Source organism: Nuphar pumila, chromosome 12 (assembly GCF_984573655.1).
Source record: "Nuphar pumila chromosome 12, dmNupPumi1.hap1.1, whole genome shotgun sequence".
Taxonomy (NCBI): domain Eukaryota; kingdom Viridiplantae; phylum Streptophyta; class Magnoliopsida; order Nymphaeales; family Nymphaeaceae; genus Nuphar; species Nuphar pumila.
The window spans coordinates 61779773-61804303 of NC_143260.1; the positions used below are offsets into that span (position 1 = coordinate 61779773).

General features: G+C 36.4%; 1 protein-coding gene across 4 annotated transcripts; it reads left to right on the forward strand.

Moving 5' to 3' along the window:
* The first annotated feature begins 9543 nt into the window (after positions 1-9543).
* Positions 9544-24253, forward strand: LOC149820976 (YTH domain-containing protein ECT4-like). 4 transcript variants are annotated; one of them, XM_089982128.1, is made up of 8 exons: positions 9544-9679; positions 11414-11476; positions 11579-11732; positions 11823-11896; positions 12131-12655; positions 18354-18914; positions 19003-19215; positions 23278-24253. In XM_089982128.1, exons 3-8 carry the CDS (start codon positions 11636-11638, stop codon positions 23845-23847), a joined length of 2040 nt encoding a protein of 679 aa, XP_089838254.1. In that variant the 5' UTR covers positions 9544-9679; positions 11414-11476; positions 11579-11635; the 3' UTR covers positions 23848-24253. The 4 variants fall into 4 exon arrangements, with proteins under 4 accessions (XP_089838254.1, XP_089838253.1, XP_089838255.1 ...); XM_089982127.1 differs by having other exon boundaries at positions 11585-11732; XM_089982129.1 differs by having other exon boundaries at positions 9580-9679; positions 11417-11476.
* The last annotated feature ends 278 nt before the right edge of the window (positions 24254-24531 follow it).

A 24531-nucleotide genomic window follows, 5' to 3' on the forward strand; every position in this document is an offset into this window, starting at 1 on the left:
ATCGATGATCAAATATCATACAAATCGATATAGAAATTCATGTTGATAGCTTATAAATCGATATACAAAATCAACATAAAAATCGAGGTTTTAGGGTTAGGGTTTGCAGTTCAGGTTTAGGGTTTTAGGGTTTGGGGTTTAAGGTTAGGGTTAGGGTTAGGGTTAGGGTTTAGGTTTAGGGTTCAGGGTTTAGGGTTAGGGTTTAGGTTTAGGGTTTAGGTTTAGGTTAGGGTTTAGGTTTAGGGTTTAGGGTTTAGAGTTTAGGGTTTAAGGTTAGGGTTTAGGTTTAAGTTTAGGTTTATGTTTTAGGTTTTAGGTTTTAGGTTTTAGGGTTAGGGTTTAGGGTTTAGGGTTTAGGGTTTAGGGTTTAGTAATATATTAAGTGTTTAGGGTTTAGGGTTTAGCAAGATATTAAGGGTTTAGGGTTAGGGTTTAGGGTTTAGGTTTTAGGTTTTAGGTTTTAGGTTTTAGGTTTTAGGGTTTATGGTTAGGGTTTACGGTTTAGGGTTTAGTAATATATTATGGGTCTAGGGTTAGGGTTTACGGTTTAGGATTTAGTAATATATTATGGGTTTAGGGTTAGGGTTTAGTAAGATACTAAGGATTTAGGGTATAGGGTTAGGTATAATAATATATTATGCGATATTTGTACTGATTTGTAAAATATTAAGTGCTTTCTAGTATTAATTTATTAGATATTTGTAGTATGTAATTGAAACCTGTGCATGAGGAATTTACATTGTAGCGACATGAGGTGACCGTTTGTGTATTCAAATCGTTGCTCATTTAGCGATTTCTATAGAAATCGCTTCAAAGCATCATACCTGTAATTAAATAATTGTCACGTGAATCACTATCATCAACAAGTATAAATTGCTATTGTATCAAACATATAAATCGTTCTTGCTTTAAACATACAAATCGATGTAGAAATCACACTCTTTATAAGTATGTATCGTTGTAACGTTTGAACTTCAAGAGTAAATATCGTTGTACGATTTAGCAAACTTGAGTACAAATCTTGATAACTTTATAAATCATAAATCGCTACTGCATTAAATGTATAAATCATTGCTGCTTTAAATGTATAAATCATAAATCATAAGTCGCCTCAACGATTTGTCTTTGTTACAAAAGTATGTCATTCATTTATAAAAGAAACGTCGTTTCACATCCCGCTCGTTGTAAAAAATCGATATGACTTGTGAGACCTGGATTCCGGTTGACGATTTATGCGATTTACACAATGATGTCTATGTCGACCACAACGATTTGCTTTTGTATAGAAAATATTGGAATAGTATAATGCAAATCACAGTTATAGTAATATACTATCGATTTGCGAGATATTATTTTGTTTGCTAATATCGATTTGTAAGCTATTATGCTGAATTTTCTTATCGATTTATAATATATTATGCAATATGTATATCGATTTGTAACATATTATGTGTTTGCTAGTGTTGATTTGTAAGATATTTGTATTATGATATTGAAACGTGTGTGTGCGACATTTACATTGTTGCACGATTGCGATGGCGATTTGCGTATTCAAATCGCTGTTCATTTAGCAATTAAAATTGAAATTGCTTCATAGCATTGTAGTTGTCATTAAATCGTTGTCATGTGAATCACTATCATCAACACACATATACGATAAGTCATTTCTTTTATTGGTACTGTAAATAACAACTCGATGCATAGTATAGTGCGATGCAACTGACGATCATGACAGATAACATGAAAAATGATGTGCATGTAGATTTAATTTTGCATGGTCGGCAGAAGGAAATCATTTTGCCTCATAAGTGCACGCAGTTTTCATTCTCCTCCTCCTTCATTTGCTTTTCCTTCTCTTCGTCATCCTTCTTCTTCATCATCTTTAGTTCTTCCTCGTCTTTCTTCGTTTGCTTTTCATCTTCAATATTCGATGGATCAGGCTCCGCATAATAAATATCCAACAATTTGTTTCTGTCTTTTTCATTCTCAATGTTCATTATATTTTGGTACTTTACATAACCCTTATATATATCAGATTGACAGATGATTTCTCCAAGAGTCATCCCCTCCAACGGCGAAGGCTTTCTTGTCTTACAAATTGTAGTCATTGCTAACATGCACAACACATAAATTTAACAACATCATTATATGTTACAACTGCCTCCCCAAGTATATATTATTACAAATTATCACATTCGTTACACAATCACCAACATTACAAGTCGTCACAATATTTGGCTTCATAAGTAAATATCGTAGTACGATTTAGCAAAATTAAGTACAAATCGAGGTAACTTCATAATTATACATCGCTACTGCATCAAACATATAAATCGTTGTTGCTTCAAACATACAAATCACACTCTTCATAAGTACACATCGTTGTAACGTTTTGGCTTCATAAGTAAACATCGTAGTATGATTTAGCAAACTTAAGTACAAATCATGGTAACTTCATAAATCATAAATACACATGACTACTGCTTCAAACGTATAAATCATTGCTGCATCGAACGTATAAATCGTTGCTTCAAACATACAAATCGTTGTAGAAATCGGACCCTTCATAAGTACATATCGTTGTAAATCATAAATCGCTATTGCATTAAATGTATAAATCGTGGTCGCTTTAAATGTATAAATCATGAATCATAAATTGTAAATCGCTATTGCTTCAAACATATAAATTGTTGCTGCATCAAACAAATCGCTACTGTATTAAATGTATAAATCATTGTTAAATTCAAACTTATAAATCATTATAGAAATTTAGCCTTCGTAAGCACATATCGTTGTAATGTTTGACCTTCATAAGAATAAATCGTGCTAACTGTTTTTTGACACCCATAAGGTGGATAGATACAAATCGATTTGTTTCAGTATTAAAATTGGTGTTATTTAGCATGAATAGTGCAACTAGTTGTAAGATTTAACATTCAGATTTACAAATCGATTTGTTTACATAATGAAACCTTACACAAAACTCACTGAAAGGACACAAGTTTTGCTAATTCGACAGTGGAGGAGAAACACCTAGAAGGTAGATGCAGCCGATGGTGGCAATGGTGCTCCGACTACGCTCTGATGATAGTAGATGACAAAAAGGGGTGCTCCGACGGTAACAAATGATGACAAAGGGGTGCTCCAGCGGCAACAAACGACGACAAAGGGTGCTCCTGCGGCAGCAGACGATGTCAAAGGCTGCATCATCAAATGAAGCTCCTGTTACAACATATGATGCATCGTCAAAGGGTGATCTAGAACGTTTAGGGTGACATATTGTGAGGAGCTCCTGTTAAAGCAGAGGAGTTTACTCCTTAGGGCGAAAACGATGATGATTTCAACCCTTTCTGGCAGGAGGACATTTTTGTCCTTTACTCAAAACATCGTTTTATGGCGCTAATGACAGAAAAGGGTACTTAAGTCTTTGCAAATGCACCGAACTCCGAAGCTAAGTGATGTCGATACACATGGGGAAACGAGCCCCATGTGCTTACATATGTGGCACTCATTCAGACACGAGAACGCGCACCTGCGTGTTCTTGGGGGAAACATATAACATGCTTCGCTATATAAGTGGTGGGTTACTGTGACATAAAATGTACAATATACTTGTTTGATCTCCCGTTCCACACCTGATTTCCGATGGCACAGTCGCTGGGAAGGGGGATCTAATAAACAATGGACATGGCAGATGTGCAGAATGTCGTTCACCGCATTTTTATTTCGTTGATCCAACTGTTTCACCCTCATGTTATGCTGAGAACAAGACAGAGAATGACTTAAAAAAATTGAGCAGAGAGGGTTCTAATCCTGACCATCTCATTCCCTCTCTCTTTTCTTTCTTCCTCTTCTGTCTCTCACCCCGTGCAACGGTCGGGTGGCGAGGTCACAGACGACAACACCCAAGTATCTTTCTCTCTCTTCTTCTCTTTGATTAAGGCTCTTATTAGAGCTTTGATTAGGTATTTGAATAAAAATAAATTTTGATTAGGGTTTTGAATCATTTTTTAATTAAGATTTTTTATATTTAGTTTGATTAGTTTTTTTTTTTATCAGGGCCTTGAATCAAATATCTTTTTGATATATAATTTGATTAGTTTTTTTCTTTTATTTGATTATGTTTTTTCTTTGATTAAGGTTTTGAATCAAATTTCTTAAATTAGGTTTTTTATAGTTAATTTGATTAGAGTTTTTTCTTTGGTTTTCTTTTATTAGAGCGTTGAATCAAATTTCTTTAAATGTGGCTTTTTTATAGTTAATTTGATTAAGGTTTTTCTTGTATTTGATTATGGTTGTTTTTCTTTTATTTTTTTATTAAGGTTTGAATTAAGGTTTTTATATTTTTATTATGTGTTATTTATACTATATTTTTACTTTTTTTATTTATGATTTATTTTCTTGTATTTTAGGATTTTGTAATTTATTTACGGTTTATTTTATTGTACTTTAGGGTTTTGTAATTTATTTATGGTTTATTTTATTATACTTTAGCGTTTTGTAATTTATGTATGGTTTATTTTATTGTACTTTAGGGTTTTGTAATTTATTTATGGTTTTTGTATTTGTATATAAAAAATTATGAATTCTTATTTTTCTCAAATTGCTCAAAATTTTAAAAAAAATTTATACTTAAATCCAGTTTGAAGCATTTATATATCAAAAAGTATCAATTCTTATTTTTTTTCAAATTATCCAAATTTTAAACAATTTTTAGTTTTTAAATCTAATTTGAGGTCCATATTAGAAGTTAAAATCTATAATAAACTTGGTAAAACACTTATATGGTTAGACATATCAAGTTGTACTATCCAAAACAAAGTTATTCGACCCATTATTCATGTGTATTCGAGATATCTGCACAACATAAAACAAATTTGATCTTTAAAACACAACTTTCCTCTACAATCAAAACAAACTTTGGATGAAATATAGTTATTACATAATAGACAAAACTTGTATTCTATTTGTTTTATTCGTTCATTTTTATTCAATCTTGGACAAGCCATCAAACATACCCTAGGGTTGGACAAAATGAACAAAAAGAACGGAACAGAGCATTGGTTCTGTTCGTTCTGTAATAATTGTTCTAAGTCCAACATTTGTTTGAATCGTACTCAAATACTATGTTCCAATCGTCCCTTGTTTGATGACGATGTGCGAACAACTTGGACAATCAAGAATAATGGGTCAAATTACTTCGTTTTGGATCGTATGACCCGATTCGTCTACCATTTTTACATGTTCTAACAAATTTATTATGGTTTTTTGCCCGAATATGGATCCAATTATGAAATTATATCTAAAATCATGTTTTTTTTATATGAATATAGAATTTTGTCCCAAATATAATTTTTTTGCCTAGAATATAGATTTTGAGTGACATTTTTGCCCTAAATATGGATTTTGCACCAAATAAGGATCAAATTATATTTCTGTAAATTATGTGGATTAGGCACCATATAGAGACAAATCCAGGAACTTCCAGACACTCCATGGGATGCAGAATTCAGCACCAGAAAAGAAAAAAAGAAAAAAAAGTAATCAGCAACAACACAATGACCTTCCAAAAATATCAGATTGTTTCAGAGAAGAGAATAACAAATCCTGGAGATATCATGAATCATGCAAGTTTAAAATGAAGGATTATGAAATGAATAATTTTCATTAATCTGATGAAGGATAAAATCTATACAATTGGCCATGATCAACTTTTCAATAACTTGGGAGCAGATAAGTTGGTCTGTATAACTTCTCAATAAGGATAAACAGCATGCAGGACAGGCACCTCAGAATCTGAAATCCCCCCAGTAGCACCAATGGCTAAATCAAAGATCTTGAATCTCCTCTCACGGCAACCTGCCCTTGGCCACTTGAGTGCATCTGCAGTGCCTTCACATGGGCAAAAACTACCACCAGACACCACAATATAGGCCTTCTTTCCAACTGTTGGTCTAAATTTCCCCAGAAGAGGTGTCAATGCTCTCACTTCATTGACAAAATGAGCATAGAACAGAGCATCTATTTTAGGAGGATACATAGCAGCCCACTGGGTTATTTAACCAGTTGAGAGAGCACGCCACTATTGATCATCAAACTAAAATGTGATAAAAGAGAACATTAAGCTTCTAACACCATTTGAGCACGGTGCACCCATAATAACTAAGGAGATCGTTAAATTGTGATAAACCAGTAGCAGAACAGTGCCATGACATTTTCATGTAGCTCCAATGGCAATAGGCGAGCCTCCCAATCTCTGTGACGACATTGCTAACACATACCAAAATGTCATTGCCACCAGTTTCCAACTGCACAGAGGCTCTCAGTTTCCCAAAAAACTTGCTTGTTTACTTCTGTTGTTGTGCCACTGATTGTTCCAAAGCCTGCTTGTTCATGTACAAGTCATGGATTGACATCCAAACACCTACTAATAGATCCAAAAACAACTTCAACACTAGAACTGGAAAAGATGATTTTCAATCTGTCGTTGGAGATAGAAGAATTATCATCTTAATGACTGGTTTTTGGCATGATGAGTCAAAAAATCGATTAAAACTCAAAACCAACAAAAACCCAGAATGTATAAACTCAAAACTCAACACCAACAGAAAACAGGGGAAAAAACAAAAAAAATACAGACGAAGGATAGATAATGGCGTACCTGCACGAATCGAACGATCAAGAAGGAGGGGATCGATAACTAGGGCTCCCAAATGCAAGAATCGGACGATGAAAAGGATTGGATGGAGAACAACAGAAAACTATGGCATGCAGAGAGTCGAGAGAGGGCAAACACTCTCAGACATCCTGCGAAATTTCGGAGGAGAAGAATAGGACTCAACGATTAGGGCTTCCGTTGTCGGCACGCCCGTCGATGAACAACTTTTTTTTTCTTTTGTTCCCTCCGTTCCTGTTCTTTTTGTAACAGGGGGGGGAGGTGGATCAACAATTACAGTGTAAATTGGACGCAGCGGACGTGCGGAATGCCGTCCACCGCGTCCAATGTTTGTTGAAAATCGCCGTTCTCAGCGTGATTTTCGTTCAAATCACGCTGGGAACGGCGCATCAAACGTACCCTAACAGAACCTTAGGTACAAAAAGGACAGAACTATCCCTGCATTCTTTCTTATTCTCTAAAAAAAGAAAAGGGAAAGATAGAGTAAATTATGTAGTAGTCAAAGAATAAAGAAAGCACTTGGAAACATAAAACATCTGAACTATAGCTAAATCCATTTTTTTTTTTGTAATAAAATAACTCATAATCAAAGTGGGAAACTTGCTGGTTATCAGGTTAAACTTAAATGGCTCCAGCTAACTTGACTCCTAACGCATAAAAGGCGGAATAAACTAAGAGCATGTTTGTTTTGGTCACAGGTGAGAAAATAAAAGCTTGAGAAAGTACAAGTGGTTATTGGTCAACCTTGTGGCCAACTTTCAAAATATTCAAAGTAAAAACAATCTAAAACAATGACAACTGGCAATCACAATCACAACTATTTTTTTTTCATATTTTGCCAACCTTGAGAAAGTACGATGATTGTGATTTACATGGAAAAATCAGACAGCATTGCAAACATGCCTTAAAAATTGGACCACCAATAGTACAAAACAGTGAGAAAAATATCAGTCATGTTTGGTAAACTGAAAATATATCGTATTTTTACCAACTGGGTCTCCGCTTGTCTGGCAGGAGCAGTTAGTGCACGTCACCTTGTGTTGAGATGTTGCAAGTTCGAACCCCAAATGGTATGCTTGTATATAGTATTTTTTCTCACCACAAAATAGTGAGAAAAAAAACATATAGGTGGTTACGTTGATAGGAATGCTAGGAATCATATTGGATTAATATATCAAAAAAAGGGATTGCAAAGAACGCATCAAAGATCAAGTCGTTCGTTCAAATCTACGAAGGTGTATTTTACTATAAATGTTCTCATACTTTTGATGCCTTGGACAACTTGTGCATGATGAGTGTGTCCCAAACAAATTGTTAGACCCCCTTGAGGTTTGACAATTTGTCCTGCCAAAATGGGATACAAGTAATACTTGCATCTCGTTTTTTTTTAGACAAAAGTTTGGCATTTGGTGCAGGATGTGAGACCCATGTAGAACGGGACACAATGGTCCCGGGTTACAATTGTGTCGCGCACCCCCTTAAAGACTCGTTCAAAAGAGTCACAAACACAGAGAGATTGTATGCTGAGTCTTCTACTAAAATAAGGTATCGTGCTTTCTCTCAGTGCAAGTATGAACACCAATACATGCCACTTTCTCTTACAAAGCTCATCTCTCAAAAAAGTGGGTTCTTTTGCAAAACACTAGATAGACATATTGGAGTAATTTACAAAATGTTGTCTAACTTATAATCTACTTCCAAAAACTGTTTAACATTTCATTTAGCTGTCTAACTTATCATCTATTTGCAAAAACTTATGCATTTAGTTGCTTACTTTTTGATGGCCCACGCTTTCCTTTTAGAATGCGTCCACCAGGACTCCTTTGTTCCAGCGAATCAAAAGTGGGATGCCTGCAGCTGGGCTGCTTTGTCTCGCATGTCAAAATACCTATAAGAGGCTAAAGAATTAGTTTCGGTGGGCTACCATCATGTTGTAAAGGTGAACCATGTTCCATGGAGGCAGCAAGTTTACATTTTATATATATATATATATATATATATATATATATATAGAGAGAGAGAGAGAGAGAGAGAGAGAGAGAGAGAGAGAGAGATGGTCCACCCACCCTTCCTCTCATTCAAAATTCTTATGTAGATATGTTTTATGGAAAATATGACCTCTTTATGGTTGAAAACCTATAAATAGACTCTTAGATCAAACTATTTTTATGTATAAGATTTTATCTTTCCATATCTATGGTGTAGTTTGGGTAATTTCAAGCATCGATGGCCACCTTTGTCTTAAACATGTTGAAAAAACAAAAAAAATCATATGGCGGCAATATGATGACCCAGTTTTGGATGTAAGTGGTTCGAGTTCAGGTTGGATTGTGACTGCATTCAAATCGGTTAAGTCGGATTCTGTAGTTAAAGTGCATATCTGAGTACATGCAAAGCAAGTCGGATCTGGATTCAGTTTTAGCTGATCTTCATCTGTGTCAACCTGAATTCAGGTCAGGTTATGCTAGATCAGATTAGGTCCAACTCTGACAGTGCCTAGATTCAACTGAGCCCGACCTGCGGCCTTTGGCTTTGTATGGCACTATGTTGCACAGATACTTCAATTTCAATTCACCCTCGTGTTGTGTCCCCATATCTTATTTTTATTCTAAATTTATGAAAAAAAAACTAACGTGTCTTTTTCCGTGTCCTTGTGACTTACGTACTACTATGTAGGTACTGTGGCACCATTGAAATACCCTTTTCCCTGAGGGGGGCCCTGCCTGAGATAGGGCGTCCCATAAATAGAAAGCGACCCAAAGTAAACAGTACCCCACTGCCTGTTTGGGATTCGTGGTTCTTTAGTTTCTTCCCTTTAGCCCACCCTCCTCCCCCCATTCCTCTCTCCCTCCCTCCCTCCCTCTTTATTCCTTTCCTCCTCCTTTTGCTTTTCTAGGGTTAGGGTTCACTGCAGCACAAAGATGCTGCCTGGAGTTGTCCCTTTTATGGGACGGTTGATCCAAATTTGTAGCCTGTACGAGCCATGAATCAGCCGTCCATCAGGTAAAAATGTCTCTCCCTTTTCTCTGTTTCTTAGTCGCCTTTCCGGTTGCCCCTTCTGTTCTTGCTATTGTTTGTCCAAAATTGGCATGCGGGAGAAAATTTCCATGATGGGTTTCGTGTTTTCGCTGAATTGGATTCTGTTGGTTTCTGTATCAGCTTAGTTTTTCGTCTGCATCAGGTATTTTATTGGTTTTTTTGTTTTCGTTGTGTGGTTGATTGTAGTTTTTCCTTGATTAATTTCATTTTCATTTATTATTTTTTTTTTCTGACGATTCTCGTTTGTTGAAATCGTTAGCATTTTAATTGTGGGCATCTTCAAATATTTCTTGTGTAATGGGTTTATAATTATTGGTAAATTTCATGGGAAAAGAACTATGTTAAAATTGATGTTGTATGAATTATGGGGTTTTATAGATATTGGGGTTTAAACTTTAACCATTCCATTGTTACTAGATTTGGTGATTTTTAGCAATAAGGAAAATATGTGTTGGATGGTCATGTGCTTCTTTTCCTTATTGCTTGTTCACCTTGGTTGTGATTTTAATTTTTCTTCTGGCAATGACTAAAACCTTTTTAAATAGGTTCAGTCTGACTGAAACTTAATCGGGCAATTTTGATGGGTGAGTATTGGAATACCAGTTATTGGAAACTCTGATTGCCATAATTCATGAGTTTTCTTTTAATTGCCGGTGGGCCCAGACATATCATTTTAATTAAGAGCATTTAACAGGAGAATCTTTTTTGTTCACAGTTTTTCTGCGTTTTAATATTTTCTTTTCAATAAATAATCTATTATATTATTTTTTTATTCGACATTTCAAAGTGCGAAGGTTTTGCTTTGCTTGATTTCCGCCCAAGTTAGATACTAATTCTTCTGCATCTTGTTCATTAGAGTGAGTCTTACATTGTGTGTGAAGGGTTGTATCTAAGACTGCATTCTTGAGGCTTAGCTAAAACAAACTTACGTGGAGCATGGGCTTAGCTAGCCCCAAGCTCAAGCTGGGTAAAGCATTGCTAATACTACTACTGCCACCCCTACTAAAACTACCCCTCCTGTTACTGCCATCTCTATCACTACCATGTTTTACACCAAAGTTAGACAATAGGTAAAAGTGCATAGCAATATCCAGACATGAAACCAGTTCAACAGAGAAGAGCATTGTGGGGTATAACCCTAGTGCTTCATACTAAAAATGAGTCCAGCATATACATATAAATTTCTGTATACACATTTATGAGCCCAAGCTTGAACAATGCTGAACCTTCACGTTAGGTTGTCTTCAGACAGTCTTAAGTGAAGCTTGAGCTTGGTTTCTCAAGTTTGCATGGAGTAGAACTCCATTAGATTTTATTTTAACAGTAAAGTTAGAGAATATTTAGCGGTGCATACCGATATTCAGGCATAAAACCTTATGGATTACTGAGTTTGAACACTGGGCTTGTTTGAGCTCAACTGCTGACCGAGTTTGAACACTGGGCTTGTTTGAGCTCAACTACTGACCGAGTTTGAACACTTGTCTTCGGATCAAGTTGTGCCCAAAGTTGTCTATAGCTAGAATGAGCCCTTAGACAACCTGAGACAGACTGCTCAGCTCATTATGCAGTTCTACATGTGAAGGTCTTTTTCTCCTTGGATGTGTGAAGTGCTTTGCTATGCAGAATCTCTTACAATTGTTAGATGATATAATTTTCCCTTGCATTTTAAGCCTTCCATAACTTTCCATTTTTGTTTAGTAGTGGTAGTGCTTTGATATGGAAAGACGTGGCTCTGTAGCTAAAAGAGCGGAAGCCTATTTGGTAGGAACTAACATCATCTGAGATTTTCTCTTTATAAATTTTATCAATCTTTTATTGCTATTTACCTAAGTGCAGTGACTTATGTCTTCCCTTCTCCTTAAGAAACAGGGTGCTTAGTTGAATCCACCTGGTGGCACAGTTTCTACAACTCCATTAGAAATGAATGCTATGGATAATGAAGCAGCACCTGCAGTCATAGTAGATCAGGGAGTATACTACCCTGACACTAACAGCTATTATGGGTATTACTGTACAGGTAACACCCTTTTTTGTGGTTTCTGTCAAAGGAAATTCTTTCCAGGTGTTTTCCTTCAATTATACATTTTTTGTTTTCATCCTCTATTAGGTATTGAAGCTGCTGGAGATTGGGAGGACCACACTAGAGTTTTAGGATTGGATGGCCCAGATCTCCAATACTCTGTAAGCTTTGTCACTCTTGTATATTTGTATTGTGTGCATGCCTTCTCCTTTGTCAAATATTTAGAACTGTTGGTCAGTTTGGGAGTCATGTTCCATTTATGTTGTTGCATGGGATTCACAGAGGCCTATGATCATACTTAACTCGGAGATTATCCAGGCCTCCTTTACTGATTCTTGTGATTTTTTTTTTTGGATTTTTCAATTCACTGAAGCTAATGTTTTTTCTTTTTGCAGACTTTGCAAGATGAAAGTTTGCCTTATGTATATTATCCACCTAATTATGGATATGCACAGTCCACTTATAACCCGTTCAACCCCTACATACCTGGAGCTGTCATTGGCGTGGATGGCCAGTTTGTAGGATCTCAACCATATTACAGTGGTCCACCTTACCAACATACAGTTTCTTCTCCCAGTTATTTCCCAGTAGTCATGCAGCCTAGGCCCGACACCACCAGTAGTTTATTGGATGTTTCACTACCTAATGTTCCTATCTCAAGTGCTAGTAGACTAGATGGTGTGGGTGCAACATTCCCAGCATCTTCTTCTATAAGCACAGTAACTATCCCTCATGGCCCTTCTACTGAGTCTTTGCTGACTGGAAGAAAAAAGCAGAATAAGAATGCTCAGAATCTTCAACCCACGGATGTGAAATCTGGAGTCTCTGATGTAACTGAGGGTGCTGCTAAGAAGCCTGTATCACTAGACACACTGTCTTCTTTGGGTATTCCTCGCTTAAGTTCTACTCAGGTTTCCCAGGTGAGTCCAACTTGATTGCCCATGGGTGTGTTTGCATGTGTGGCTTGCCTGCATGCTCAAGTGCTGAGCAAGCATGGTGGTGTTAAAATGTATCTTCAAAACCTTGTTGTAAGTATAAATATATATACTTATATACTTAGAGATACATATACATATAATATATTATATGTATATGTATCTCTACATATATAAATATATATATTTATACATAGTTTATTTTCTTACCCGAAAAGGGTATTCTTGTAATCTTGCGCATATTCCATTTGGGAATATGTTGTAATTTATTTTTCTATTTTGTATTTCTTTATTTTTTATTTTTTTCATTTTTGTATTTCATAAAGGTGCATTGGGGGTCCCCCAATAGAGTCATTGGGGGGCCCCCAACGACTCCTTTGGGAGCCCCCCCCCTTTGCACTCTTTTGCTTTGTATAAATAGGGGTGTTCCCCTTTGTAATTCTTGAAGCTTGAGAGTCTCAAGCATTTGCTCCTCTTTATGAAATACATGCATTATTGCATGTTTGTTACTTTTACGCTTTTTGTGTATTTTGTTCAAGTGTTGTGAGAGTGTCTTCGTGCACTTCTTTTATAAAGTATTTATGCTTGTATGTGTATTGTCTCTTCATAGACAAATTCACATGGTATCAGAGCTTGGTTGCTGATAGAGGATTGTGGGATTCTCTTCTTTTCAAGTGCCTCGAAAAGCGTGCCTTCAGATCTTTGGAGGTTGGAGTGGTAGATCTTGCTTCTCAAATATTTTAGAAGAATCTTGCGCAAACTAGCATTTGAAATATTGTGTTGGTACGCCATTTCTCCCTTTCTCTTTACTTCATAATGGGCGAAAAAGAGTCTCATTTTACTCTTGGTTTCAAATTAAATTGGTTCAACTATCATATTTGGGCCGGAAACATGGAGGCTCACATAAAAGGAAAGGGGCTATGGGGTTATGTACAAGGCACAATTCCGGAACCGGAACCCAAAATAATTGTGGTAAACGGAAGTGAAATCAAGATTCTTGAAGGAGAAGAAAGGGTTAAAGCTCTTGAAGAGTATTCTAAGAAGCACGATGAATGAGAAATGAAGAATTTCAAGATTCTTTTAGGTTATTTTCATCCGTTGAAACTAAGATTAATGCCAACATTATTAAGTTCAAAAAGGCATCAGAAGCTTGGCATTATCTTGAGAAAATGTATACATCGAGGGATCTATCTCATAAGTATTATCTTAAAAAAAAGGCTCTCTCTCTTACTCAAGGTGAAATGACTATTAGGGAATATTTTGTCGATCTTTCCTCAATTTGGGATGAACTTGCCATGCTTGAACCAAAATGGAGTGGAGAGGCAATTGAACTCCGTCACAAGCAACTTGAAGAAGATCGATTCTTCAAATTTTTGAATGGGCTAAGGCCCAAATTTGAGCAAATAAGGTCTTCTCTTCTATCCTCATTTACTCCTCCCTCTTTTGAAGATGTACTCACCAAATTAAGTGGTGAGGAGACTCGTATGAGTTTATGTAAACAAGGATCAAGTGTTCTTGTGGTTCCTTATAATCATGAAGAAAGCAACGAGGTCAATGTCGTATCAAGACCTGAGAACAATGTTAAAGCCTATCGTCCCCCTCACTTTAAACCACAAAATCAAGGTGAAAATAGTGGGCAAAGAGGAAAAAGGGACTATAGCAAAATTATTTGTCATTTTTGTAAATAACCCGGACATATCAAACCCATATGTCCCAAATGGAAAAAACTTTTCGCAATGGCTACCACCGGTGTACCACAAAAGGAGGAGGCATCATCAAGTGGGTCACTCTCTTTAAATCAAATAGTGGAAGCCCTTCGACCTCTCCTCAAGGGAGCTACCTCCGGTGCCGCCGTGTCTACTTTATCTTTTCCAGGTAAAGTCTCTTGGCTTTTGGACTCTGGTGCATCTTTTCATATGTCCCCAAACATGTTTTCACTTTCCGATTACTCAAAAAATGTTTCTCCCTCTTTTGTTTCCACTACGGATGAAACTTCTTTTGAAATTAAAGGAATAGGTAATTTTGAAACTCAAGATTTTTTTATTCCAAAAATTAGATTTATACCTAAACTAAACTTAAACCTTCTTTCTGTTTCTTAACTCTCGGACCATGGTTGCGATATTAAATTATCTTGTGATAAATGTTTAATACAGGATCGCCGGTCCGGGAAATTGATTGGGGAATGCTTTAGAAAAAGAGACTTATACTATATGGAATCTCTTCAAGTTCCAAAATCTTTTTGTAATGTGGCCCAAAACAAAGATATAAATGTATGGCACAAGAGACTTGGTCATCCTAATATCACCAAGTTGTCTTATTTACATTTTGCAAAAGACCTATGTAAAAGTTCTTTTTCTTGTAATGATTGTATTCTCGGAAAAATGCAAAGTTTTCCTTTTGAGCAAATAACTATGTTCTCTTCTACAACTTTCGAAATTGTTCATTCGGATGTTTGGGGACCCGCACTTGTTGCTTTAAAAGGAGGCTTTTCTTATTATGTCATTTTTGTGGATGATTTTTTCAGATATTTGTGGATCTATTTTCTTAAGTTCAAACATGAAGTTTTTTCGTGTTTTAAAACCTTCCATTCAATGATCAAGAATCAATTCAATAGTAATATAAAGATATTTAGAAGTGATTCTGGAGGGGAATATCTCTCCAATCAATTTAAAGTATATCTTGAGGATCATGGAATTGTCCACCAAAGGTCTTGTCCTAAAACTCCTCAACAGAATGGGTTGGCCGAAAGAAAACATAGGCACATCATTGAGACCACTAGGACCCTTCTTATTTCCCAAAACATTCCTAAAAACTTTTGGGCAGAAGCAGCTCTTGCTTCTGTTTATTTGATAAATCGCTTACCATCTAGAATATTAGGAAAAATATCCCCTTTTGAGATTTTATATAAGTTTGAACCTGATTATAGTAGGTTACGAGTTTTTGGGTGCAAGTGTTTTATACTTACGGATAAGAATGACAAACTCTCTCCCAAGGCTATCCCTTGCGCCTTTCTTGGATATTCCGAAACTCAAAAAGGGTTTCGTTGTTATGATATTCGAGATGATAAGTTATATGTCTCTAGAAATGTAACTTTTTTAGAAAATGAAAGTGGCTTTGAAAAAAATGTTTCTCAACAAGAAAACTTTGATTATTCCTTCCTATTTGACTTATTGTCTAGTAATGATGATATATCTAGTGATGATGATGTATCATCAAATCATGATGAGGAAAATGATGGTGATGTTGGTGAACCTAACTCACTCAATGAACAAGAAAGTAGAATTTCAAGTGATCCAATAACCTACTCTCGTAGAAATCAAGACACCTTTAGAAGTGCTATGGACCAATATAGTGAGCTTGTTCCTACCCTCGATCACCGAAGATCTGAAAGGAATAAGAGACCTCCAACTCGTTTTGTTTCTTTTGATTCTTTCTCACCCCGGTATAGGGTTTCTTTTAGTGCCATTCACTCTTATTTTGAGCCAAGGAATTTTGAAGAAGCTAAAAAATGTATAGAATGGCAAGAAGCTATGCAAAATGAACTTAATGTTCTTAAAAAGGCTGAAACTTGAGATTTCCAAACTCTACTCATAGGAAAGAAAACTATAGGTTGTCGATGGGTTTTTAAGGTTAAAACTAAGAGCGACGGATCTCTGGAAAGGTATAAAGCTCACTTAGTTGCAAAAGGGTATGGGCAAGAGTATGAAATTGATTATGAAGAAACTTTTGCTCTTGTAGCCCGAATGGTTACAATTAGATGTCTTATTACTATTACATCTATTAAAAATTAGAACATTTTTCAAATGGATGTGAAAAATGCTTTTTTAAATGGTGATCTTAACGAAGAAGTATATATGGATGCTCCACCAGGCATGAAGATTTCTAAAGATAAAGTTCTACGTCTTCAAAAGGCCCTCTATGGTTTGAAACAGGCCCCCAAAGCTTGGTATGACAGATTTACCTATGTAATGCTGGAAAATGGTTTCTCTTCATGTTATACTGACACTGCTCTATTTACTAGAAAATCTAATGCAGGAATTGTGATATTATTACTCTATGTTGATGACATGTTAATTACAGGTGATGATGTTCAAGGAGTCAAGGGTATTAAGTCCGTCTTGACTTCAAAATTTGAGATGTCAGACTTGGGTTTTCTGACATATTTTCTTGGAATTGAGGTTGCCTATTCGCAACGTGGTTATTTTCTATCTCAGTCTAAACTTGCTTGTGAGATTATTGATAGATCAGGAATTTCTGATGACAAAGTATGCAAAACTCCTGAAGTTGTGGGAGCAAAAATGAAGATTGACGACGGTGTTCCTCTAACCGATCCTACTCCTTACAGGCAGTTGGTAGGTTCTTTAATGTATCTTAGCATTACTCGACCTAATTTGTCACATGCTATACACATCGTCAGTCAGTTTCAGCACGTTCCTATAACCGTTCATATGAGTGTTGTGCTTCCCATCATCAGATATTTGAAGGGAACAATGAATAAGGGAGTATTTCTATCTTCTTCTGAATTAAAATTACTTGCTTATACTGACTCAGATTGGGGAGGTGACCCTAGTAACCGTCACTCCACCACTGGTTTTTTGTGTTTTCTTAGGTGAGTCTTTGATCTCATGGCGATGCAAAAAATAACAGAAGGTCTCTCTGTCATCCACTGAAGCCGAATATAGAGCTATGTCATCTACCACCATGGAAATTGTATGGATTCAACGCTTTTTGGAAGACATGAGAGTGTTTATCAGAGAACCAACAAAGCTATGATGTGACAATAAAAGTGCAATTTATATTGCCAAGAATCACACCTTTCATGAGCGAACAAAACATATAGAAATGGACTGCCATTATGTCAGAGAAGAATATTTGAAGAAGGTCATTGATCTACCATACGTGACGTCTGAGTATCAACTTGCAGACTTCTTCACAAAAGCACTATGTTCGCCCAGATTTCATTTCCTTCTTGACAAACTTGCGGTTATCGCACCGTAAGTTTGAGGGGGGGTGTTAAAATGTATCTTCAAAACCTTGTTGTAAGTATAAATATATATACTTATATACTTAGAGATACATATACATATAATATATTATGTGTATATGTATCTCTACATATATAAATATATATATTTATACATAGTTTATTTTCTTACCCAAAAAGGGTATTCTTGTAATCTTGCGCATATTCCATTTGGGAATATGTCGTAATTTATTTTTCTATTTTGTATTTCTTTATTTTTTATTTTTTTCATTTTTGTATTTCATAAAGGTGCATTGGGGGTCCTCCAATAGAGTCGTTGGGGGGGCCTCAACGGTCACAAATGTGACCGTTGGGGGCTCCCCAACGACTCCTTTGGGAGCCCCCCCTTTGCACTCTTTTGCTTTGTATAAATGGGGGTGTTCCCCTTTGTAATTCTTGAAGCTTGAGAGTCTCAAGCATTTGCTCTTCTTTATGAAATACATGCATTATTGCATGTTTGTTATTTTTACGCTTTTTGCGTATTTTGTTCAAGTGTTGTGAGAGTGTTTTCGTGCACTTCTTTAATAAAGCATTTATGCTTGTATGCGTATTGTCTCTTTATAGACAAATTCACAGGTGGCATGCATGTATTTTTTCCCTCATAGATTGGTTATGTGTTGAGTCTGCTGACAAATTGTTTCTACCAATTTCACTTGCTAGAGCTCAAGTGTTCCTGAATCTATTCAAGCAAAGGACTACTTTCCTCTAAGGAGAATGTCACCAGTTCAGAGTTCTGTCAAGTTTACGACGACGGCAGCTATTAATGGAGTGACTGATGTTGGATCGAGTGGTCATGAATGGCCTGTGATTGATAAGTCTAATATAAGATTGCATTTTGGCAGAGTCATGGGCAGTGTGAATGGAAGCCCACATGTCTCAAGTGAACAAAACCGGGGTCCTAGAACAAACAGGATTAAAACTCAGTGGACATCTCCCCTTTCTTTAAAATCATATTCGACTTGGGCAGTTGGTAGTGACATGCAGGAGAACATTTTGATTTATGCTGATCAGTACAATAGAGATGACTTTCCTGTTAGTTATCCTGATGCAAAATTCTTTGTAATAAAGTCTTATAGTGAGGATGATGTGCACAAAAGCATTAAGTACAATGTGTGGTCAAGCACCCCCAATGGAAACAAACGATTGGAGGCTGCTTATGAAGATGCACAAAGAAGGTCGGGAGGGAAGCAGAGGACATGTCCCATCTTTCTATTCTTTTCTGTGAGTTGTCCAACCTCTCTATTGTGAGATATCTTTTTCATTCTTGTTCTGTTTCTTTCTCATTCATCTATTAGCTACTTCTATGCAGGTTAATGCTAGTGGCCAGTTCTGTGGTGTTGCTGAAATGATTGGCCCTGTTGACTTCCACAAGGACATGGACTTTTGGCTGCAAGATAAATGGAGTGGTAGCTTTCCATTGAAGTGGCACCTGATAAAGGATGTTCCCAACCCTAATTTCCGACACATAATATTAGAGAACAATGAAAACAAGCCAGTGACTAATAGCAGAGACACACAGGAGGTTGGTGGCTGTGGTCAGTTTGATTGTTGAGCTAATTTCATCTTTGAGAAATGTTGTTTTTTCCTTTTAAAGATTTTTATTATAATTCAGATATGTGTGTCTCAAGTTTGATGTTGAATACTTCCGCATTGCTTTATCACTCTGGACGATGGCAACCCTAAGAAACTGCAGGAGGTTGGCTTTTGCTGGAAGTAGGTGGTGATTTTCTGGAAGTCTGGAGATTCTTGTGACTTAATATAAAGCCCCTGCTTATATTAAATATATTGATTTATAGATTGTGAATCTAAGGATTAATTATTAAGAAGTTTCGATGTGCAATGAGGATGACTAGCAAAATTACTAGTTCATGTTTTGAAATATCTCATCCTTTTTTTTATATATATTTACATGGAGAAACCATCCTCAGGATCAGAGACCTAGCTGCTCTGGCTTTGCCTGTCGTACTTACGGTCGCTGTCCTGGCAGTGTAAAACTTCGTGGGCTTACCCCTTGCCCCAGGGAGTTGCCATGCTTTGTCTTGCGCAAGGGGTGATGCCCATGGGATTTGAACCTAAACCACCTGCCTAGCGGCCTAGGTCCCATCCCACTACGCCAAACCTCTTTGGGGCTAAATATCTCATCCTTGAAATAACCATTTTTTCCATTTCTTTAGTTGAAATACAGATTATTATGCTACTGATACCACCTTAACTAGTTACTGGTTATGCGTGAATCTAAATATTTTGCCATTACTTGTCTGTAAAAGAAATTGATGTTAGACTATTATAGCAATGGAATTGTTTATGCTCCAAGAACAAACACCTCTGGTTAATGATGCGATGCTACCATACTATATAGATAGCTCTATTTTTGTGATTGTAAAATGATAACGAACAGTAAATTGACTATTGAGAATTCAAAATAAAAGTAGCATGTGATATGGTGATATTATCATAAATATTTATTTTTAATTCCATTTCCAAAACATTACATTTTTTCACATTTTTATTTTTATTTTTAGAAAATCTCCAAGAATTTTCTTTGAAGCGTCTTATTTTTTAATTTTCCTGAGGAAAGCCCTCACCATGATTAGGCTGATAATGATATATATCGGTAAGACAGAGGATGCAATCATTTTCTTGAATGGTTGGGAACAAAGTGTGCAGGAGGCTTTGAGCTCATGATGAAACCCCAGGGTTCAACCCTAGATAGGCAGTGCAATATACAAAGCTAGATTACGTTGAACTTTTTGCTGGAGTAGGTCTTATTTTTGCTAGAGAATATTGATAGTAGATAGGGAAATGTATATCCACTTGGTTTTTATTGTTATACAATCCAAGGTCATCAATTCCCAGCAAGAAGTTAGAACCATTCGTCAACCTAGAATAGCTAGATGGAGATGTAAATCCTTGTTCATACGTAGGCTTCCTTGATAAGAACTGAGTCTTACTTGAAAATAGGCTCACTGCTTCAACCCAAAATACCATTAATCCAGCAGGGGCTGCATGTGGTTCAAGTTACTGGACAGATTAGTTAGGCATTCCCTGTCCCACTCTTTAGGGATCTCAAAGAAATTCTTCGCAAACTGTCATAAAAAAATCCTTGAAAGAAAACAATAAAAAAGGAAATAAAGATGTTTGAGGGGAAAAAAGGATAAAAAGTAAAGAAATAGATTATACATTGTACATCAAGATCAATAAATTATCAACTATTTCATGTTATTTAATTTATCAACTAATGGATAAAAAAGTCACCATCAGTGGTACAAAAATAAGACTAAAATATGGTTATCAACTAAATTACTCAAGAACTTAAAACAAAACAACTTAAATACTTATTAATCTTCAAGCCCTTTTTTTTCTCCTTTACCCTGTAACTTTGAATAGTTGATTGGAATTAATAGAGCTTCCCACTTCAAAATTATGGAAGTACATTTCATAATTCATGGGTAGGAATGGCTTAACATCTAACATATTGCAAAAGGATGGAGTCTCCCATGAATGAAGGAGTTGACCAAGTGGCATTAACATGTTAGCCTATGTAGTGCAAGGATGGCATTTTTGTCATACTTGTAAATTTATAGTAAGATTAATTGCATAAAGCAAGAATTGCATTGCACCCTACTGCAATTGACATCTCATCTCCTCCCCCCTCTTCTCTGGCAAGTGATAAGTGATGTGCCTGTGTAGAGAGAGTCCATTTACTTGGGTTGTGTAGATTGAGTCCTTTTACTCAGGTCAGTGACATCATAATCGAACACCTAAGACTTATTCCAGAACTAAATGAGGAATCTTCATACTTACAGTGACATTGCTTTGCACCAGCAAGCAATTTATAAGTAAATACTCCTGAGGTACTCAGTCTGACTTTGAACCTGCTTATATTTTGTTCTTGGATGGCAGATCAGCATCAGCCTCATAAAACCCTCCATTTATTGAGGCTGCTCTACCTTGTGGTAACCTTTACTGGATGTAGGCAAGATACCATATTTGAGGATTTTTGGTTTGTCACTAGTTTTTATTTATTTTTACTTTCTGTCTATATTGTGCATAGGTATATCATACTTACAAGTATGTTCGTCTTTGGTCATATGTTGTGTCTACTGTGAGCTTGGCTGAATGTGGAAAAGGGTTAAATTATCGGCCTCTGCCCTTTTATGGAATTTAATATTACAATTATCTCTCCTGATGGAGCTTATAAGGGGACACTTATTAGATGACAGGCATTGCGTATATGTAAGCAAGATACCATATATGTAGGCGTTTGCTTTTCTATACATCGTTTAACAGGATGTGTTATTTAGGATTTTCATTCCCTTTTCTCTTTGATGCACGTATGGGATTCCTGCTACTTTGTTTCTCCTTCCTGTATTCTATGGCTTCAAATGTCAATTCAAGTTGGCTGCTTTGGCTTCTTTGATAACTAAAGCATCCTTGAATGGTACTGAAATTGTATTTGTCTGCGGCTTTCCTGCAAACAAAAGCAGTGAATTGACATTGTTAGAGGGTATGGGATCTGGAAGTTATTGGGATTCAACATGATTTTAGACGGTGTTAGTTTTGGACAGTGGTGTTTGAATAATTGTGAGATGGTTTTTTAGGATCAAGAATAGGAACAGGGACATTTTCTAGGTGGACTGGGGATGGGGAAGCCTTCATTGAAAATTTGGAAAGGATGGATCCAACCCTCTGGTTTTGTTGTCTCTTCATGTACTGTGAAGAGTAGTGTTGGAGATTAGCAGATTTTAGAAGAATATACAGTTGCATGACCTATCTTAGGGTTGTCTTGCTAATTGGAGCCCTTAGCAGCTGGGTTGCTCGCTAGTGTCATTAGGAACCTCATTTTTTATTTTTGGAGAACTTTTAGAAGCTCTTTTTTTGAGCTTAGTAATGGGAGAGGAGAGGCATTTACACACACACGCACACACATACAGAGTTGGGAATAAAGTTAACAGTGCATTCTGTGTAGAGGAGTCTGGAATCTCTGTTCTGGTTCATGTGGATGTTCTGATAAGATATTCATTCCTCCCCAACCAATGTTCCCAGATTCAGACACATCCAGGTTTTTTTCCTTTGCAGCCTTGCAGGTTATGCACTTCTGTGATGGTGGGAACAGGCTTGACTAACCAGCGGACTTCCAAAACCTGAATTTTGTAATCTATGTAACTCTACCTGCAGATTTGATGAGATTTCGTTAGATGAATTTAGGGTTCTAACTGCAGGAACGACAGTACAAAGGGTTGCCTTCATTGGATAGCTTGTAGAGGAGTGATCTTGTTTCCTTATGGGTTTGGTGTGATTCACAATTATTTGGTTCTGTGATGTCTCAACCGAGCCACCAGTTGATATTTTCTGTTTTCGAAAATATCAGTTACGTTCCCTCTACTGTTTTCAAAAAGTTGACAAAAATTGATGTTGATATTTTCTTTAGATGCTTTTCCTTGCAATTCATACTTAAATTGCCACAGTAAAGAGGTTTTTAATTTCAAGATTAAATACAAAATGGATTTCCATGCATGTCTTATAATTGCCGCAAAGGGCTTAAATTCTTGCTGTTTTTCACTGCCAACTGTTTATTCTACAGGTAAAATATGCCCAAGGTATTGAGATGCTGAAAGTTTTCAAGAGTTACGCATCAAAGACATCTATTTTGGATGATTTCATGTACTATGAGGAGCGGCAGAAAGCTTTATTTGATAAGAAAACCAGTCCACTTAATCAGGGTTATCAGGATTTGTATTTCTTGCCATCACCAGCGACCAGCCAAAAACCGACAGACACTGTTGGTCAGCAAACTGAAGTGCAAGAGGTTAGGCAGGGCGATAATGTTTCATCAAGTGCCAAAAAGGACTCTGATATTGCTGTGGAGGTTGGGAAAAATGTGTCTTCAATTATGAAGTTCGGCTCCCTTGCAATTGAATCAAAGGAAAACAGTGATGGTAAATTGACCGCTGGTTTTGTTACTGTGGGTACAATGCCAATCAAGGTTAATGGGTTTATTTCTGCTTCCTTCTCTTCTGTTGTGAAAGATAATGGATCTGAATCCAATGACACATCCGGTATACTAACTGTTGGGACTATCTCAATTGATCCCAAAGCTCTAAAACTTGGAAAACAAGGTAGTTTCACAACTGGAGATCTCCCTAGACGCTGAATGAGTTGCAAATACTTCTTCATCCATCTCGTGCTCGTCATAAAGTGGTAGTTTTATATCATAGGGATGAAATGCAAAGTTTCTACATCAGAATTGTGGTGATCTACCTCCGTTAAAAATGAGAGCATTCTCCAATTGTATCCATCTTTGTGACTAGGATATGTAGATCAGTTCATTTGCATCTTTTCGGTTTCATTATTGCATCTTTCTGATCTTATCTTCAGCTTTCCACTATGGAAAAGAATCGATGAATAGCGATTGTTTGCACTTAGCCTATCTGGTTATCAGGGGCCTGAAGATTTTTATGTTTTGATTCTTTTGTTGGGGCAACTATGAAAGTTCCCTGGCTGTTAGATTTTTCTTCTTCAATACAAGTATAGTTTGAAGCAGAGGATTTCAGTAACAATAATTGTCCTCTGGCTCAGTTTTGCTGTTCGTTTTGTTTTCCCCTCTTTTTCTTTTTTGTTGATTGGAATTTGCTTATCTGATCCTCTCTGGACTTGATCCAGGTAAGATGGTTACGATGAATCATGTACTGGCTTTGATGGATTCTAGTTAATGTCTGAATGTTTCGATGTATTGATAATTTGTATGTAAATAACAAGTTTTTATATTGTGGGAATGATGATGTTCACATATCAATATATCAGTATGTGAGGGCATTTGCATACTCTGATATGCAAA

Excerpts from the sequence above, each read along its gene's own strand:
- LOC149820976 (XM_089982128.1), top strand. The coding sequence starts at position 11,636 with ATGAATGCTATGGATAATGAAGCAGCACCTGCAGTCATAGTAGATCAG. Across the intron at positions 11,897-12,130 it reads GCCCAGATCTCCAATACTCT|ACTTTGCAAGATGAAAGTTT; the intron begins GTAAGCTTTGTC and ends TTCTTTTTGCAG. Across the intron at positions 18,915-19,002 it reads CCATCTTTCTATTCTTTTCT|GTTAATGCTAGTGGCCAGTT; the intron begins GTGAGTTGTCCA and ends ACTTCTATGCAG.